Source organism: Alosa sapidissima, chromosome 3, assembly GCF_018492685.1.
Source record: "Alosa sapidissima isolate fAloSap1 chromosome 3, fAloSap1.pri, whole genome shotgun sequence".
Lineage (NCBI taxonomy): Eukaryota > Metazoa > Chordata > Actinopteri > Clupeiformes > Clupeidae > Alosa > Alosa sapidissima.
The window spans coordinates 30240764-30260259 of NC_055959.1; the positions used below are offsets into that span (position 1 = coordinate 30240764).

General features: G+C 43.1%; 1 protein-coding gene across 2 annotated transcripts in view; it reads left to right on the plus strand.

Annotated features, from left to right (window-relative positions):
- Window positions 1–19496, plus strand: part of sdk1a (sidekick cell adhesion molecule 1a) — a 242219-nt gene that overhangs the window by 181096 nt on the left and 41627 nt on the right. For both annotated transcript variants that reach the window (XM_042086167.1, XM_042086168.1), the window contains 9 exons: window positions 3948–4129; window positions 7082–7197; window positions 8249–8444; window positions 9088–9186; window positions 11193–11384; window positions 12858–12979; window positions 14935–15044; window positions 15585–15735; window positions 17794–18031. In XM_042086167.1, coding sequence (XP_041942101.1) covers window positions 3948–4129; window positions 7082–7197; window positions 8249–8444; window positions 9088–9186; window positions 11193–11384; window positions 12858–12979; window positions 14935–15044; window positions 15585–15735; window positions 17794–18031 — 1406 coding nt within the window. The remainder of the gene's footprint in view (window positions 1–3947; window positions 4130–7081; window positions 7198–8248; window positions 8445–9087; window positions 9187–11192; window positions 11385–12857; window positions 12980–14934; window positions 15045–15584; window positions 15736–17793; window positions 18032–19496) is intronic.

A 19496-nucleotide genomic window follows, 5' to 3' on the forward strand; every position in this document is an offset into this window, starting at 1 on the left:
TGCTGTTTTATACATGCTATTGACATTATTATTACTGTTACATGTTATTACTATTAGCATGTGCTATTATTACGATTCTAAGTGTAACTAGAAAAGCATTTCCTGAAATACAGTGCATGAAAATGCTAAAATATGATGTAAAATATCATACAGAGTAAAAACAAACTATATTGGTTGCTAGGTAGATGAGGTTTAATATAGTTGGAATGACTGAACAGTTAAATAGGTGGATAGTTTATATGGTTAAATTATTTGCTAGGTAGATGAGGTTTAATATAGTTGGAATGACTGAACAGTTAAATAGGTGGATAGTTTAAATGGTTAAATTATTTCGGTAGATAGTTAGACAACTAATAGACGATAGACGATAACTGACAGTTGGAAAGGCTCTAATGTTTGCTAGCAGTTATGCTAACTATGTTAACAAAGATAATAATGTTAACCAAGTTACTTAACTTAGTTAATTTAGCTAATGTTTTCTAGCAGTTTTTTTTTTAAATGTTAATAATGTTAATGCTGTTAACTATGCTAACAATGCCAACTATGTGACTTAGCTAACTTAGCTAATAATTTATAGCAGTTATGCTAAAATGTTAAGAATGCTAACATGCTAACCATGTGACTTAGCTAACTTAGCTATTCATTTTTAGCAGTTATGCTAACAATGTTAACTATGTTAACTATGCTAACCTTGTTACTTAGCTAACTTAGCTAATGTTTTCTAATAGTTTTGTCAAAAATGATAACTATGTTAACAATGCTAACTAGCATGCTAACTATGCTAACCATGTGACTTAGCCAACTTAGCTAATCATTTTTTGTAGTTATGCTAGCTATGCTAACAATGTTAAAATGCTAACTATGCTAACCATGTGACTTAGCTAGCCTAGCTAATCATTTTTAGCAGTTTTGCTAAAAATGCTAGTAATGTTAACATGCTAACTATGCTAACCATGCTAACTAGCTACAGTGGGTAGGAGTCATAGTTGATGACAGTTACAATGGCTGAACAGTTAAAAAGTTCAGTAGTTTAAAGGGTTAAGTTGTTTAACAGTGAGATATTGTAGTGAGGACTTTTATTTTGAAACAGTTTTTGGCAGAGGAAGCAGTTGAACGGTGTGTAGTCTTAATAGAGCCAGTTTGTATGCTTAAAGCCTGAGACTGGCAGTTGATCCCCGTGGCCTGACCACCTGGCATAGGATTCTAATTGCTTAACGGCTCTATTGTGATATCATCAGCCCATGTTAAGTCTATGGGGACATTTTGAACAGTTTTTAATTAATAGTTTAAAAAGTATAAAAGTTACAAAGCTGAAAAATACATAGCCCCCATGTCCTAAGTAAGACCTACGCAACGCAGTTTGAATGAAGTTTCTACGTTAAACGGTTGAAGCTGCATTAAATGCGTTAGAAGAAGAAGAACTAGAAAATGTAATTTCGAGGAAATTACCAGTGCATGAAAATGCAAAACATATGGTGTGAAATATATTGTTAAAACAAATGATGTGCTAATTGGCAACCAACATGATGAGGTTTAATATAGTTGGAATGACTGAACTAGGTAGATGAGGTTTAATATAGTTGGGATGACTAAACAGTTAAATAGGTGGATAGTTTAAAAGGTTAAATTATTTGCTAGGTAGATGAGGTTTATAATATACATGTAGTAGGAATGACTGAACAGTTAAATAGGTGGATAGTTTAAAAGGTTAAATTATTTGCTAGGTAGATGAGGTTTAATATAGTTAGAATGACTGAACAGTTATATAGGTGGATAGTTTAAATGGTTAAATTATTTGCGAGGTAGATGAGGTTTAATATAGTTGGAATGACAAACAGTTGTGGGCAGAAGAAACAGTTGAACAGGATATATAGTCTTAACAGAGCCAGTTTGTATGCTTAAAGCCTGAGACAGAGTATATAGTTTAAAAGTTAAATGTAGATAGTGTAATGGATGTTGATAGACAGAAAGTTGAATGGATGTAGATCGGCAGATTGTTTAATGGATGTTGATGGATAGTTTAATGGGTGGATGAGTGAATGGTTTGAAGAGGATGAATGGATAGAAAGTTGGATGGAATGTGCCTTATATCCTTGTAGAATGGAGAGACACAGAGAGAGTTGGCCTAGTTCAACAGAAAGCAGTACATACAGGTGCAATCAGTTTAACTGGCTTTTTGATGGGGCCTAGTTGAGCAGCTGGAAGTTGATACAGGTGCAAATCAAGTTAATTAGCCCATTGTGATGTCATCAGCCTAATGTTAAGTCTATTGGGAAATTTTGAGTAGTTTTTAATAAATAGTTTAAAAAGTATAAAAGTTACAAAGATGAAAAATACAAAGCCCAGATGTCATAAGTAAGACCTACGTAACATAGTTTGAATGAAGTTTCTACTGTACGTTAAACTGTTGAAGCTGCATTAACTGCGTTAGAAGAAGAATAAGAAGAAGCCTAGGAAGAACAGTACAGTGCATTTTCATGCACTGTAATGATGTTTGTCAGTAAAGCATGTCTGCAATATATAGGTGCTCTAAGCGATGCTAGGTAACGTCACTTCGGTTGACTTTCAAACAAAACAGAGCTAACTTCGCTACTTCCTCCCCCTCCCTCCCCTGCTGCTCCCGTGCAATTGAAACTCTGCTAAACGCGCATCTGTGTCTGTGATTTTCTGGAACAGTTTGTTATGTTTTTATTGTCAAGGTTTGCCCAGGTTGTTTTTGTTACCGGTTTTGGAGCCTGGGCTGTCCACAGAGATCGCGTTTTTTTACAGTGTATTCAGGACACAGACAGCTAGCGGTTGGTTAGGTGATGTTTGCAGTAAGTGACATAAAATGTTTCAGCCTAAAAAACGCATGGCATCACTTAGAGCACCTTTAAACCTTTCAGAAGCTTTCACAACAAAAGGATTTTGAAGTGCAGTCAACTTTGTTTTGGTGTGCTTGTTGTATTTTGAGCACATGCACTGCAAGTGTGTTTCTGCCTCTGACCTTGAGGGTGACCATTTAAGTGTAGGTAAGATCTAATTGCCCCCACCCCCTCAGTTTGGCTTAATGACAGCAGCGTGTGTGGTGTCTGAAAGCCTCATCCGCAGCTGTTGCTGGCGCGCATGCGACCTTGGGGCTCCAAGCTGCAGTAATGCATTGCAGGAGGGTCTTTTCTTCATCACCACCCATCCCTTCTTTCCTCTCTTTCTCTTTTTCTCTCTCTCACTCATTCACTCATTTATTTACTCACTCACTCTCTCTCACACATGCGTTTTTTTTCTCTTTCTCAAGATGTCTCTATTTCATTCTGTTGCTCACTCTCTCTTACTTTCTCTCTCTCTCTCTGTCTTGTTCTCTCTTCTTTCTCCAGTTCACTCCATTTCTTTCACTCTGGGTCTCCTCTCTCTCTCTCTCTCTCTCTGTCTCTCTCTCTCTATAATCAGATCTCATCATCTTGCCAGCTTCACTCACATGGTGCCCACCGTGTCCCCTCTGCATTCATAAGTGCTCAGTGGCCAGAATGGTAGAGAGATGGAGGCAAAGGATGAATTCAATGATTTTTTCCCCACATTTCAATGCATCAAGCCCATCATAGTGCCCCCGCTGCCCTCAGTTGATTTTTGGGTGTCAAAGGAAAAGATGGGAGTCAATCAGGGCTACAGTAAATGCATCTCAAGATATGAATAAAAAATATGTGAGCATTCTGGGTTGCTAAATGTGGTTGTCTGATAACAGGTGGCGGTGAAGACAGTCCGTCTCTTTTGTGTGTATTGTTGTGCTGTTGAATTCCTTGTTTTGGAAGAAGACAGAAGGACGAAATAAAATAAAAAAACAAGGCCAAACGCGCAGTATAAAAAAGAAAGAGTCCCTCTAATTGCAGGCTGTGGAAAGGCTGGTAATGGAGCACTGACCTGGAAGGAAATCATTGTCACTAACCGTTTGGCCATTGATTCTTCAACTGCAGGTATCGCCTGGCGGGGCTCCCCGGGGACTACCAGCACAAGAACATCAGCAGCCCCGAGATCAACTACTGCCTGGTCACCGAGCTCATCATCTGGACACAGTACGAGATCCAGGTGGCGGCGTACACGGGTGCGGGCCTGGGAGTGTTCAGCCTGCCAGTGACAGAGTACACGCTGCAGGGAGGTGAGACCTCACTGGCACTCCTGTCGTTTGTCTGGCATGTTCTTGGCTCTCGCTCTCTTCACTCGATCACTCACTCGCTTTTTTTTTTTTTGTTTGTTTCTTTTCTTGCCGTGCCAACCTCCCTCGTTCTCTCTCTTTTCTCCCACTCTCGCTCCCCTTGCCTGTGCTTTCTCTTTTCACTTTCGTTTGACCCCTCACCTATTGCTTTCTTTTTCTTCTGTCTTGTCTGTCATGCATCTTTCTTGTCACCCTCCATCTCTCACTCACTCTCCCACCCACCCCCCCCCCTTTTTTCCTTCTCTTCACTCTCTCTCTCCACTCTCTCTTTCTCTCTCCCTCCTTCTCCTCACTCCCTTTCCCTCTCTCTGTCCCATCCTTCACTCCATCCTCCGGCAGGCCTATCACCTAGTAATGTCCAAAGCCTCCTCTAAAGCGCTGCTTGTTTACTCAGGCTCCTGCCAGGGTCAGGTGCTGTGGAGCAGAACCGTCCATTCACACAGGCCCACTCTTCTGTGTCTAGAGTGAAGAGGAGCTGCCGGCTGACTTTGAAGTTAATCCTCTTCAAAACAATTACACCAATTACGGCTTCGGCTGGGACTGCATTCGCTCTCTCTCTCTCTCTCTCTCTGCTGCCATGCGAAAAATTATACCTTCAACGTCAATGAGGCTCAATGAAATCCATTTGAGGCGGGTATCCGGCCGATGTGATTGGGCCCTTTCAGCCACGCTCTCCCCTGAGAGGAGTGAACGTATTGACCGTGCAGGGACCCTTCATCTGTCTAATTAGACATATTCAGAAGAGCCTTCAGGATGGCACTGAATGTCATTCATGCATCCTCTCCTGGGTTTTTCAGTTCAGCAATTATCAAATGTCAAAACAATGTTTATCTCACATTTTTTACTTCTGTCCATGCTGTGCTTTTGCCATGGATCAGAATTAGAGAAGTAAAAATAGTTAAAAGTACAACATGTGTGGGCTAATTTGCTTTGATAAGTTCATGAGACAGAATCTGAAATTCACCTCAACCAGTAATTAAGCAAAAGAAAAAAGGAAACATAGTTCTCCATTTTCAATGTGGTAGCTAAGTCTATGTAGGAGAGCGACTCTCTTAGGATATAGAAAAATGTGTGTAGTTAGACGTTGTTGTGCGTGCAAGCAGTTTACTGTATATTCACACTGCAGGCCATAAAGTCATTTATGATTGTGCGCTGAATTTTAATAGAAAAACCTGTCAATCTGCTAACCTAAACACTTCAACTAATAATTGCTGCGTGTCATGTTATTGCTCCAGAGCTTAGCTCTGCTGCCTATTCTCACTTGCTTTCTAGTGTGGAGCATCAGGGTTAGCAGACCAGCAGCAAAGCACTGTGAATGCTGTGGTAGACGGGGAGTAAAAGAATTGAGCGTACAGGGAATGATGGCGAGGAAAGACCATGTAAAAAATATAACCCAGTTCAAGGACAGGGGTGTCTGAAAACCAGAATGATTTCCCAGGATAACCAACAAGCCAGTGTGTGAGAAGAAATGGACCCGCTCCTTTGACCACACTGAGGCCAGCCATCCAAAGTTGTTCACCTGACTTTCGCCTTATGGCCAAGGTCACTGCATATCAAACAGCCAAAGAAAATCTCTCAGTAGCCTGTCATGCATTTGGCATATTCTGGAAATGAGTCTGCTCCGTTAGGTCAAGGATGTGTTGACTCTGAGGACACTGTTAGGGGAAGCCAGCTACATAATGCCAGCATCCCATCTCACCTCTCAACTTACAGAAATATACGATTTTTTGGCGGGTAGCACTTTAGTTTAGGGAACACATTAGCCATTAATGCATAAGTAAAATGTGTATGTGTTAGTGCTCAGTAAGGTCTGTATAAAGTACACATGTATTAGGTCTTAGGTAAATCCTAACACATGTGTTCCCTAAACGAAAGTGTTACTGTTTGCCATTTTGTGCAGTGGGAGGCAACAAACATTGTTTCATCCACAGTTTCTCAAGCATAAGCAGTCCATAATTATTCAGTAAAATTTTTTACCCCTTTCTCATTGAACATTACGCACTCACTCACTGATCTCTCAGGGGCCCGTCATACCGTACCCCCACCCCGGCCTTCAAATCAAAAGAGTGCTGCTTTATGTTCTCACCCACTTTGATGTGGAGAGTTCCTGGAGTTGGCGCTCGTGATGAGGGGCTGGACAGCAGGAGCAAGTGGAGCTCATCCAAAGCCCTGCCCTGTGCATTTGCACCCACGTACAACGCACTCACAGAGGCGCACAAACGAGTCTCACCCTCATGTTTGAAAAAGTAAAGAAATGGAAAACAGAAACAGAACGGTGGAAATAGGAAGGGGGGGGGGGGGGGTGCTGGGAGGAATAGGAGGAAGCAGTGATTGCGTGCTCTCAATCCCTGTGCGTAGGTAGTCACCTGGAAACAAGCCGTCCCCACCGAGCACAGCCATTCCACCTCTTATAATGCCCAGAGATAGAATCCATTTCCCTCCACTTGAGTTGATAGAGACAGTCTGTCCCATGGTCCAATTTATTTCAGATGTATGACCTCTGTTCTGTCAGTAGAATGAAAGCAGGTCTATTAATGTCCTTAAGAGTGAGTTAGTTCAGATTCAAGGAGTTCAGATTCTGCAGTGACTTGAATGGCAGAGAGATACCTTACTTTGAGGTTTGTCATTATTTTCCATTTATACAACCAGTGATACTCTCATCCATTTGAAAATAGTTAGACATGGTATTTTGGTGTTCTCATTCATCTTATTAGCAGTTTCGTAACAAAAGCATGCAACCCAATGCATGCAAACTAGGCACGACCATATATATTGAGTCAATCAAAGCACAATCAAAGTCACAAAAGTTGCAACTGATTGTTAAATGAAAACAATTGTAACTGTACAGTAATTTTCTATTTGTTTATTGTCATCGAACAACACTCCCTCTTTCAGTTCCGACAGCGCCCCCCCAGGGAGTGGAGGCCACTGCTGTCAACTCGACTACAATCCGGTTTACCTGGAATCCACCACCTCAACAGTTCATCAATGGCATCAATCAAGGCTATAAGGTGAGCATCACTCTAATGTTTCCCTCCAGCAGTCATTTTTGCGAATTATGAATTAAGGGTTTAAGGGGTCAAGATATGCCTGTTTGTGCCTACACTGTAATTGTGTGCTTTTGCTTATTTACGGTAGAGTGGGGTGAGGTGCCTCTAATATCATAGAGTTGGGACATTATTATGGTTATGGTATTTAGCAGACGCTTTTGTCCAAAGGAAGCGACATACAAATAGCAATAATACAATTTAAAATTTAACAGTAAACAATTTAAAAGTTGGTAGTACTACATTAAGGAGAATAGCAATAATAAACAACAATGTCAATTCAATCAATAGCCCAGTGAAAATAACTAAATATTATAATATACAAACCATAACACATAAGAAACGCTTAATAAACTAAGTGCATGTTGAACAGAAATGCCTTTAGACCCCTCTTGAAAGACCCAAAACTATCACAGGAATGGAGAGCACTGGGCAACTCATTCCACCAAAAAGGAACCACTGAGGAAAAGAGTCTTGAATTTGACCTAGCATTTATGGCTGGTCGACACAACAGACGCTCATCAGAACACCAAAATTATTATATTTGATCACCCCAACATCTCTTGTCAGAACTAGATAGCGTTGTCTGATTCACTCAGCCTCTAAAATAACCTATTCTCTGTGTAGAGATCATCATATTTGTTTGCTGGAACATAGTGCATCTGGTTACAGTCGAGTGATTCTATGGGGACCTACAAATGTTAATTTTTGGAGAGTGGTTGGACTGTCTTCCTAGGGTCATGAGGTCAGGAATGAGACTTTGAACTCTTGTCAATTCCTGATGATTCATAAAATATAGAGCAATGGAGTAAATGCATAAATCCTGAATTAATTAATTCATGCATGAATTCATGATAATTCATGTACCCTTACCGTAAAGTGTTACCAAATAATCACTTTTTTTTTAATGAACCCCAACAATCAAATGTGAAATCAAAATGAACAAATGAAAATGACAGACACCCAAATCAAATGCATTGTCCCCCCTACAATGAGTTAATCTCTTGTCTCTCAGCTCATGGCCTGGCCTGAACATTCCCCTGAGGCCATGACTGTAGCAACCATCACCCCAGACTACCACGGCACCCGGCACATTGGCTACATCAACGGGCTGAAGAAGTTCACTTGGTATCTGACATCGGTGTTGTGCTTCACAACCCCAGGCAACGGGCCCAGGAGCGTTCCTAGACTTGTCCAGACTCATGAGGACAGTAAGTACATTCTCTCTCACCCGCTAGACAATGTCAGATTTGTCAGATATCGCTGTTCATGCTTTTTTTCTAAATGGTGATTGTAGAGGGAACATCACTATGTTATCATTTCAAGTAAGTATCTGTGGGCTCAACACATACGCACACGCACACACACACACACACACACACGCACACGCACACACAAACACACACACAAACACACACAGGCGCTCCTTTACAGCCAATTAAATTCTACTCTAGACATGCTGAGTGCTTAGTATGAGAAGTTGTGTGACAAGCAGTATACTATAGGACTCATTATAGTGGTTGCCATAGAAACTCTTTAGGTGCCACAGGATCAGATAGCACCTCAGCAGTTGTTCTCACCCTGTGCCATTTCTAATCAGCCTGATGGTGTTTGTGTGAGCTGTGAATGGGTCCATGCTGCACGCAGCATCAACTCTGCTCTGTGGCCATCCACATACAGTATGCCCTCTGTATTCTGCCTCATGTTGCTGAAGACCCCACTGAATGGGATTGCATCATTATTTGTACTATGCAGTATTTACGATATACTACATGTGTACAGTACTATGCACGTGGCTAAATTAATCATATGCTATTATAGAAAATGCTTACAGTTTGTATTGTTGTTTTACAGCACCGGGCCCTGTTGGTCACCTGAGCTTTACAGAGATTCTGGACACTTCCCTGAGAGTAAGCTGGGAGGAGCCCACAGAAAAGAATGGCATCATCTCAGGTGAGACTGGTAGCGGGAGTCTTTCTTGTCAATGACACAGCCATACCACTAGCATTCAGACAGCTCCTTTCTAAATATTACAATAATATATATAAAAATAACACTAGTGAAAAGGTAAATATTATGCAAAGGCAGGCAGTATACAGATTCTTGGTGTTTTGGAGATTTGAGGCAATAACAGTGAGCAGCCAGTGAGAATATAAACTGTCTGAAAGTATATACTGTCTTTGACAGTTTACTCTTTTGATAGACATAAAAACAGAGATGCCTATACTCTGTAATCTGGCATAGCATGAACTGGCTGTGAAACAGTTGGAATGCTGTGCCGGGCACACACCTGTAAAGGCTTTCCCAGCAACAAAAGGGTGGACTACATACAACACAACACACTAGTCATTCTTTATGATGCGTCCCAGCATCTGCTGAAATGACTGTAATTCTGCTGCCTCCCCAAAAGCTTATGTTGTGTGCCGTTGTTGCATTGTGCTGTCTCATAGCTTCTAAGAAAAGTGTTTACTGTTTGTCAGAATAGCCTACCTCTTACTCTTTCTACTCCACCATACAGCTTGTAATAGATTGCCCACAGTGCCACTTTTTCAGCGTTCACTCGCACTCCCGTTTTAGATTGCAACCCTACTTGTCTGAACTTTTTAAGAGGCATTTCATATGCCGTCAAGCATTCCTGAAACACTGTTTTGTCTGTCAGGATGATTCATTGCATATAGGACTCCTCTAGTCTACACCACCCCCATTTCCCCTGCTCCACTTTTGTTGGTCAGATATAGTTTAGCTCTGCATTAGATGAGAAAGATTTCTCTTTGTAAAAGGGTTCCATTCTGATTAAGCAGGTATCGGGTGTTTCTCCTGCTCTATTAATGGGTACACTTCTATTTAACACTTCATTGGCTCTTTGTGCAAAAGGCAATTATCTTGGCGTTGTTATCGCACAATGTAGGCAGAAGTATCTCTGCCTCTCACCTTATTTCCACTCTCTCGCTTTCCCAGACAGGCATTTTAGAGCCCCCGAATGAGAACCACAAAGAAAAAAATGTGGTTTTACGCATCCCATGAAGTCGCTATTAAAACTGCTATAAGGAATCAATTAGCAACAAGCCCTTAACGCGGGAAAGAAAATCAAACCTGCCCACTTTAGCATGCGTCATCACTAAGCAGAGTGGGCCACAGAAATCAAAGGAAAAGGTAAAAGAGAGAAGGCAGTTATTGGCAAGCCTCTCTCTCACAGAGAGAGATAGAGGAGAGAGAGAGGTAAAGAGAGAGAGAGAGAAAGAATGAGATCAGATAGAGAGTAATGCAGGAAAGCATTGTGTGATACGTTGCCCAGATTAAAGACCAGGAGAGAAGAATGGCATTGGATGTAGATTAAGGACATGGAAAGAAATGAGATTGCGAGTACATTAGACTGAATGGCCCTTGTCTATATCGCTCGGCACCGCAGTGCTGCCCTTTGAATGTTTGGTAGGCTCAGCTCCCTTTGCCGGGTCTCTCAGAGCAAACCTTGATTTATGAGTGCCTGGATGGGAGAGGACATTCTGTGATTGGAAACAGTGCTGACTGAGGGAGAAAATACTCCCAATAAACAGCAAATTACACAGGAGCTCTCCTGGCTATTAGTCTCAGTTAGACGCAGGTTAGGGGGCAGGGGGCAGGGTCCAGACAACTCACTACACAAGGGTCGCCCGCCTCCACCAACAGGGTGGCTAGGAAAGGAATTCTTTATTTTAGCTCATTCCAACTGAAACACCCATCCCCTCAACTTCCCCTCACTCCACAGAGTTGTTAACCATCTGTGGACCTCAGCAGCCATACACACACACACACGCACGCACACACACACACACACACACACGCACACACACACACACAAACAAAAACAGAACAAATGAGACAGAACTCAGAAAAGAGTAGTTATCCAGTAGCTGGGCGGCACATATAGATATGCTTTCTTTGTAAAGTCTTGAAGTTGTGTGTGCGTGGTTACTGGACAGGGTACCTCATATCATGGGAGGTGGCCGGGAGGAACTGGACGCGGGTGACGCAGACCATGTCCAACACTACACTGGAGTACAAGGTGACGGGTCTGACCTCACTCACCACCTACACCTTGGAGGTGGCGGCCAATACAGAGGCTGGAGTCGGAACGGTCACCTCCTCCACTATCTCCTCAGGGGTGCCCCCAGGTGAGGACTGTACACACACACACACACACCTGTGTGCACAGACACACATACACACACACATACATACACACACACATACAAACACACACACACACCTGTGTGCACAGACACACATACACACACACATACAAACACACACACACCCGTGTGCACAGACACCCACACACACACACATAAACACACACACACACACCTGTGTGCACAGACACACATACACACACACATACAAACACACACACACCCGTGTGCACAGACACACACACACACACATAAAAAAACACACACACACCTGTGTGCACAGACACACATACCTGTACACACACACATACAAACACACACACACACCTGTGTGCACAGACACACATACACACACACATACATACACACACACACACACACACATACAAACACACACACACACCTGTGTGCACAGACACACATATACACGCACATACATACACACACACATACAAACACACACACACCCGTGTGCACAGACACACACACACACACACGTACAAAAACAGCAACTGATTTCCACTATTCAGGGAAAGTATTTCTACTGTTTAAATGTAGGCAGTGCATCCTTCAGGACTACTCTCCTGAGAACTGCATCGGCTTGAGACATTCAGTGCCACATTTGTTTTGAGTCTCAGGTATGAGGCTCCGTAGAGTCCTACCCTTTCTTCTTGTGTGTGCGTGTGCGTATGTGTGTGTGTGTGTGTGTGTGTGTGTGTGTGTGTGTGTGTGTGTGTGTGTGTGTGTGTGTGTGTGTGTGTGACTCAAGGGGGTAAGCTTGTTCCTGTCAGATCATACAGAACCACTTGCTTGCCGTCCTCGGGCTTGCTCCCACATCACCAGGAACTGTAAACGTGAGCAGTGATTTTTCTAAGGGTTGCTTCTCTGGAAGGAAGCGAGCTGTTTTCCATACTCAGCTATAAATCAAACGTCACGCTAGAAGGGGGAAATATTCATTTAAAGCTAGCTTAGAGGCAGAAGTTCTCTCAGCGAGGAAGACAAATGCTTAACTGGCCAAATGCCAAGCTAAAGCTATAATGCTGGCTGATAAATTGCTTATTGTGGAACATGAGAGGAAAAGAAAGATATGATTCTCTGCAGGGATTTCTGGCAGATGGGAGGCGAACCATCATCTGGTATTTGATTTAATTCCAGAGTAATTTCATCAAAGTTTCCAACAACAAAAGAAAAGTAGAACGAGTTCTCCCAAGTGACTTCTTTTTTCCCATCTTTAAGATGTCTTCCTTATTCTCAGGGCTCTGTCTTGAGTGTGTCTTGGACCCTCACCTCATCCGTTGAAGAGGATCTGAGGGAAGATTAAATGATATCCCAGTCAAAAAAGTCATTAATGCCTTTCTTGGATTCCCCAAAATGTGTGGCAGATTCTGTGTTGCATTTCAAAGTGTGTGTGTGTGTGTGTGTGTGTGTGTGTGTGTGTGTGTTTGTAAATTCCAGAGCTCCCTGGACCCCCGTCAAATTTGGTTATCTCGAAAATAAGCCCCCGCTCTGCAACACTGAAGTTCCGTGCTGGAGATGATGGGAAAACATCCATCTCTAAGTGGGTTGTGGAAGGCCAGGTGAGTGATTTAGAGAGACCATCATTCCCTTTAACCTTTGGACATTCAGCCTTATCCTGTGCACTGGAGTCAAAGCAAAAACCAGGATACAGCATTGGCATATAAATGACATGTCCCAGCCAATCAAAATCCTTACATTTACTCACAAACACAATTTTTACTTCATTTATACACCTTTCCAGATACCTTCTACAAACTTCTCAATGCCTTTATATTCTCACCACATGACAAAGGTTCACAAATAACCAGTGTATTGCCTATAGTACTTGTCTAGACACCTAGAGTGGTTGCATGTTGTACAGATGTACAGGGATGAGGTGAAAACCCAAGAAAAGAATGTATTTTCCTCATGATTTATATTTGCCTTCGGTTTTTTGTAGTATATATTTAAATGTATTTTTGTTCCCCACATAAGACCAGTGTGTCTCAAGAATTACAGCCACACAGAGCAAGACATTCAGTGTGCGAACACCCACTCGTTTTTAGGTCTTCAAAGTGTCAAGACATCTTTATTCATTGTAAAAGAGATAGGGAATAAATAACATTCAGGTTCACCATCAGCGTAGATGAAAACCTGTCTGCTACACCAGACGACAGATGTAGTGAAAATGTGAAAATTGTCAGTGCACACCAAAAGCATAAAATGAATGCAGAACATTTAATCACAACATGACTATGTTGTCATGACTATGACTATTAACTATGTTAATCACTAAATAGAGCTGGAAACAGATCTTCATGACTAGAGACTGGAGTCTTGTTTTCAGGTTTATTATATGTATTATAATACAGACTCTTTTGGCTTGTAAATAAACCACATTTTTATACAGTAGATGTGTAATTAGTACAGTGTTGTTCTTTGCCATTAAGCATCATTCTTTATCCAGACATGATGTTGAAAGCACACATTTGGACTGATTTTATTTGCAACTAGTCTGCCTTGGATGGAGCTTACAGTAGGTATGTTCCAGAGATGGTTGTTTTCCCAAACTTTCAAGGGAATTCAGCTTGAACTCTCTGAGGCTGCCTCCTTGAATGCCAGAGTTTGTCATATGTCTAAAAAGCACAGGAAGGTGTCACAGGGAAAAATAAAAAAAATGTCACAGGCAGAATGAACAACTAGAGGAGGGAGCCAGAGCGATTGAGGCTGAGGCTGAAAGAGCCAGAGGCGAAGGAAAGAGAGCAAGAGACAGAGAGAGAGAGAGAGAGAGAGAGAGAGATGGGGGTGAAAGGGGGGGGGGGGGGGGGGGTGAGAGTGCTGGAGAGAGACTCTGCATACACAGGAGCCATAAAGCACAACAGCAGTCACCAGCAGGAGGTGGCACTGGGCTCCAATCCATCACCTTGGCATATATGCTTACCACATACAGTACACTCCATTGGGCTTTGTAAATCTCCCTGCGTGCCGCCAGCTTTGATTCGCGCCAGAACCCAGGCTTCACACGTAGCTTCCCAGTCTGCTGGTGGATGGCACTTCCCTGCACCTGACTCCAAGTGTGCAAGCGCCTTCCAAGTGCCTCAGGTCTGGGTTCTAAACATGCATTTATTAATTACATTCTGCACTATACAGTATGGTGAATAACTACTCTTTGGCTATTCACTAGTGCACTATGTAGTGAATGAGTGCTTGTGCACACAAGGTGTCTCTGAACTCTTTGTTCCAAATGTGCTGCCAGTGTCTATGGCAAAAATGTTTTTGTCCTCCATGGGCCCTCCTGACAATTTCATCTCCTCCAGAGTTCTTGTGAAGTAATGCAGATGCCAGTCATTACTGCTTTTCAGAGTGATTGCATGCAGGAAACAATATTTTAAGACGAGCACGGACGTTTTGAGATGAGGTTTCTAGAGTTCAGTGGCTCTCATTGTGTCTGCCTGTGAGTGGATGATTGCTGTGTTGTTATTCTCTTTGGAAATGGCCAAATGTAAATTTCAGTGTGATATTATTTTGGTTGAAGGTGGGGAACATTGGCGAGGATGAGGAATGGAAAGTGATGTATGAGAAGGACAACGATCCGGAAGCTCAAGTCCTGGAGGTCCCCGGCCTCACCCCTTTCACCTACTACAGGTGAGAGTCAGAATACACTTCCACTCACACTCACTGACACGGATGCATATTATGCTCATGCTTTCATACACACACACACACACACACACACACACACACACACACACACACACACACACACTTTACCGTATGTGACATTTCTTGTTTTATCATGCACCACGATCACACCATGCATCACACAAATATCACACCTCCATACATGTGCTAAGCAGTACCCTCTCTGACAACAAAGTGAAAAAAAGCATGTTTCTACAAGCAAGGGCAGACAGAAAAGATTTATTTTCATAGCTGTGTTATCATTTGTGTGCAGATATAAGAATGTTTGTGTGTGTCGGTCTCTATATGTATACATGTGTGTCCGCTTCTGTGCGTGTGTGTGTGTGCGCATGTGTGTGTGTGTGTGTGTGCGTGTGTGTGTGCATGTGTGTGTGTGTGTGCGCATGTGTGTGTGTGTGTGCGTGTGCGTGTGTGTGCATGCGTGTGTGTGCGCGTGCGTGTGTGTGTGCGCGTGTGTGCGTGTGTGTGTGTGTGTGGTCCCAGGTTCCGGATGCGTCAGGTCAACGTGGTGGGGGCCAGCCCAGAGAGTGTGCCTTCTCGTGTTATCCAGACTCTGCAGGCTCCCCCTGATGTCGCCCCTGGCAGCATGACCGTGCGCACCGCCAGTGAGACCAGCCTGTGGCTGCGCTGGATGGTAGGTCCCTGTTTTTCCTTCTCTCTAGTCTGCATCTCTCTCTCTCTCTCTCTCTCTCTCTCTCTCTCTCTCTATCTCTACACTTCTGTCTTCTGTCTAACCCTAACCCTATCACTAATACTGACTCTCTTTCTGTCGCTCTGTCTCTCTCTCCTTCTCCACACCTATATGGATGTTTCTCTCAAGACGACAGAACACTTATTTTTTTCTGTGTTTCTCTTTCCATCTCTCTCTCTCTCTCTTTTTTTTCAATTTTAATTTAATGTGCTTTATTGGAATGACTGTTCAGTGTACAGTATTTTCATTGCTACAAAAGCAAACATTTGTAGCAAATGTAATTGATAATAATAATCAAAAATGATAAAAATAAATCTGAATAAATGAAAAGGAATGAAATAGATATATGAAAGACTAAAACAAAGAAAGAAAGAAAGAAAGAAAGAAAAAAAACCCCACAAAGCATGGGTTATATATGTTACTTTGAGCTTTGAAGTGTTTCTCTCTCTCTCTCCCTCTCTCTCCCTCTCTCTCTCTCTCCCTCTTTCTCTCTCTCTCTCTCTGTCTGTCTCTCTCTATCTCTTCCACACCTGGCACTCTCTTCCTACTCTCCAAAAGCACAGCCCGTCTCGCTGTAAAACACGTTGGGCTGAGGGCCCACACACTTGTTCCTGTCTCCAGACGCCTCTGCTTCTGTCATGTTGCTAATTCTCCTACCAGCGTTTCCTCGGCAGGGGACCTGAGTACCTGACCTTTTTTACCGTTTAGGTAATGTCACCACAAGGCAAGGTGCCCCGGCTTAATCTGACAGCTACAGCGGCCGCCTGGAAGACAAGGCCCGCACTGTGGCCGGTGGAAAATAATAGAGGCCTAAGAGTTGAGAAGAGCTCTTTTTTCCTTCTTCATTTTGTCCTTGCTCAGCTGAAACCAGCTAAATTATTCAAGGCGTCTTTTCACATTACTTTCCCAATTTTTTTTTATTTCTCTGAGAGATGATCCATGCAAAAAGCTGATACTCCAAGATCTGGTTCAAAGGAACTATCAGGCGGAGACTATTTCTCATCATTTGCTCATAAAGTGTCATTACGCTGCCCGAGGAACGTGCTGGCGTGGCCTGCCTGGATTCGTGAGGGGCCCGAGACGTCTATCGATTTCCACATGAAATAAAGAACACTGATGTGTGGGGCCCGCCAGCCCTGATATTGGATTTGTTCTATCAGAGGCTCCTCAGCCACAGAGATTAGAGGGGGGAGTGGCCACCAAAGTGAGAGCGAGTCAAGACGCCCCCACTCATGTTCAGTCTGAAGCTTCCCTTAATCATTCAATTCATTTGCAATGAGAGAGAGTGTTTGTGTGTGTGTCTGTAGGTGTGTTTGTGTGTGTGTGTGTGTGTGGGGGGGGGGGGGGGGGGGGGGGGGGGGGTCACGACTTAAAGTCACGACTTAGAATGTGTATGTGCCATGTTTTTAATGAATTGACCAGACCAGAAGGTTAAGTTTTTATGTGGATGTGTGGTCCAAACAGAGCATTAATGGAACAGGCACCAACTTTTAGCCCACTATGCCAAATACTGGCTGTGTTGTGTGCAATACTTTGCTCAATCCTCTAGAGTGGTTTGTGGTTAGGGTAGGGTTTTGATTTCATCAGAAGTGTGTGTTCTTTGGGAAATGAATGCATAACTCCTCTTGGTGGAAATGTTCTGTTCAGCGGTGGTAATGTTCTATTGCATGAGCTTCAGCATCATAGTGTGCCGCACACGTCTGTTACCGAAGTCTTCACCAATTCACTTTCACAAATCTACAAAAGAAGACTTCCTGGAATAAAAGCATGTCTAGGTATTCACAACAGTTTTCATTTGGATTTCTGTGCAGCCCTACCACCTGGAATGTACATACATACCATATGGCTCTCTAATTGATAGCATCGTGAAGGAAATGTGGAACCCTTCCTCATGAAATCCACAATTTAATGATGGGTTTGACATAAATAACTAGATTATGAGGTATACTGTTCCTCTGGGGTCACTGAGTGTGTGTGCCTGCCTCTGGTGTGTGTGTGTAGCCGCTGCCGGAGTCGGAGTACAATGGGAACCCGGAGACGGTGGGCTACCGCGTGCGTCTGTGGCGGGCGGATCTGGAGGGCGAGGCACGGACGCAGGTGGTGAACGACCGGTTGGAGAGGGAGCTGACCCTTGAGGGCCTGGAGGAGTGGACCGAGTATGCCCTTCAGATCCAGGCCTTCAACTCCATCGGCCCTGGGCCCTGGAGCAAGGTCATCAGGGGCCGCACCAGAGAGTCAGGTGAGACACACACACACACACACACACACACACACACACACACACACACACACACACACACACACAGGCATTCAGATGTTGCATATGGAAATGCATGTATACAATGACTGCACATATACAATGACACTCAAATCAAGTCAAGTCAAGTCAAGTCGGCTTTTATTGTCAATTTCTTTACATGCACTGGTCATACAAAGAATTGAAATTTCGTTTCTTACTTTCCCATGCAGACATAGACATGCTTTAAATACAGACATAGACATACTATGGACATAGCCATAGACAATAAACATTAAATTAAAGTGCAAGACTGAAATATAGAACATGTATGTATCAAAATAGAAATATAGGACATATATATAGAAAAAAAAATAGAGGTAGTTGTGTTGTATATTTCTATAGTCTTAACAGTTACATGAAGTTTAAACTTGTGCTTGTGTGACCTGTATATTTACATTGATATGCAGTAATTCAAGTATATCAGGCTTGATGTGAAGCAGCAACACGTTTGGCTGCGCAGTCACAGTGCAGTTCCACATGGCGGTGTTGGGGGGGGGGGGGGGGGGGGGGTTTGGTAGACAGGATCCTAGTTTCCTAGGTTCCTGGTTGGAAATGTACAGAAAAGAATACAAATCCGGCTAATATTCTGTATCATAACCACGTGTTGTAGTCCTGTCAGCATCTTCTGCTGCATATATGAATACTCTCATAGCCATTTTCTCCTAGATTGCTCACTATGCACTACTCACACTATACAAAAAAAGTGTCTCACTCTAGTTTGCACAGAGGAAAATTTCATATTCATGAGGTCCCGTAACTCGTTCAGCGGTGTGTTGACATTACTGTATTGCCAGTATAGAGTGTTTGTTTGTGTACCTCTTTCCCAGCCCTGCTTAGCACCAACCTCCACTCCGCCTACACTCTCCATAACATATAGATCGCAGGATGGCTTATCTTTTATGCACTCCTGATTACTCCCACATGCTCCTAGCCATCGCCTCATATACGCCCTCCAGGTATTCTATGACAGTATTGGCTTTGTATCTGTTAAGACACTGTGGAAACTGTGTATTTTGCACTATCAAAGTTGTCTCTCGCCAACATCATGCATAGGCACAGTTGTGCTTGCTCAACTCCCAAACAAACAAATGAATATAGCTGTGTCAAAGGGAAGCTTTGACAGAGGGAAGCAACTGAAATGGGGAGTCCAAATGAGCAATGCCATACATCTGCTGTTGTGGGCTCGTCGGCAGCTGAGCATATGCCTATCTGTGCATTTCCTGTATAGATGGAACATCTGGTGCCCACTCTGTGGGCTAACAGAAACGCTGCGATAGGAACAGGTGGTTGCTGGATTAGTATGGGTTTTTCTTTGCTGTTCTCCTCTCCTCCTCCTACCCTGTGTCAGCACTTGTGATCATCTCCACAGGCTTAGCACTCAAGCAGCAATCCCTGTTTGATTTGA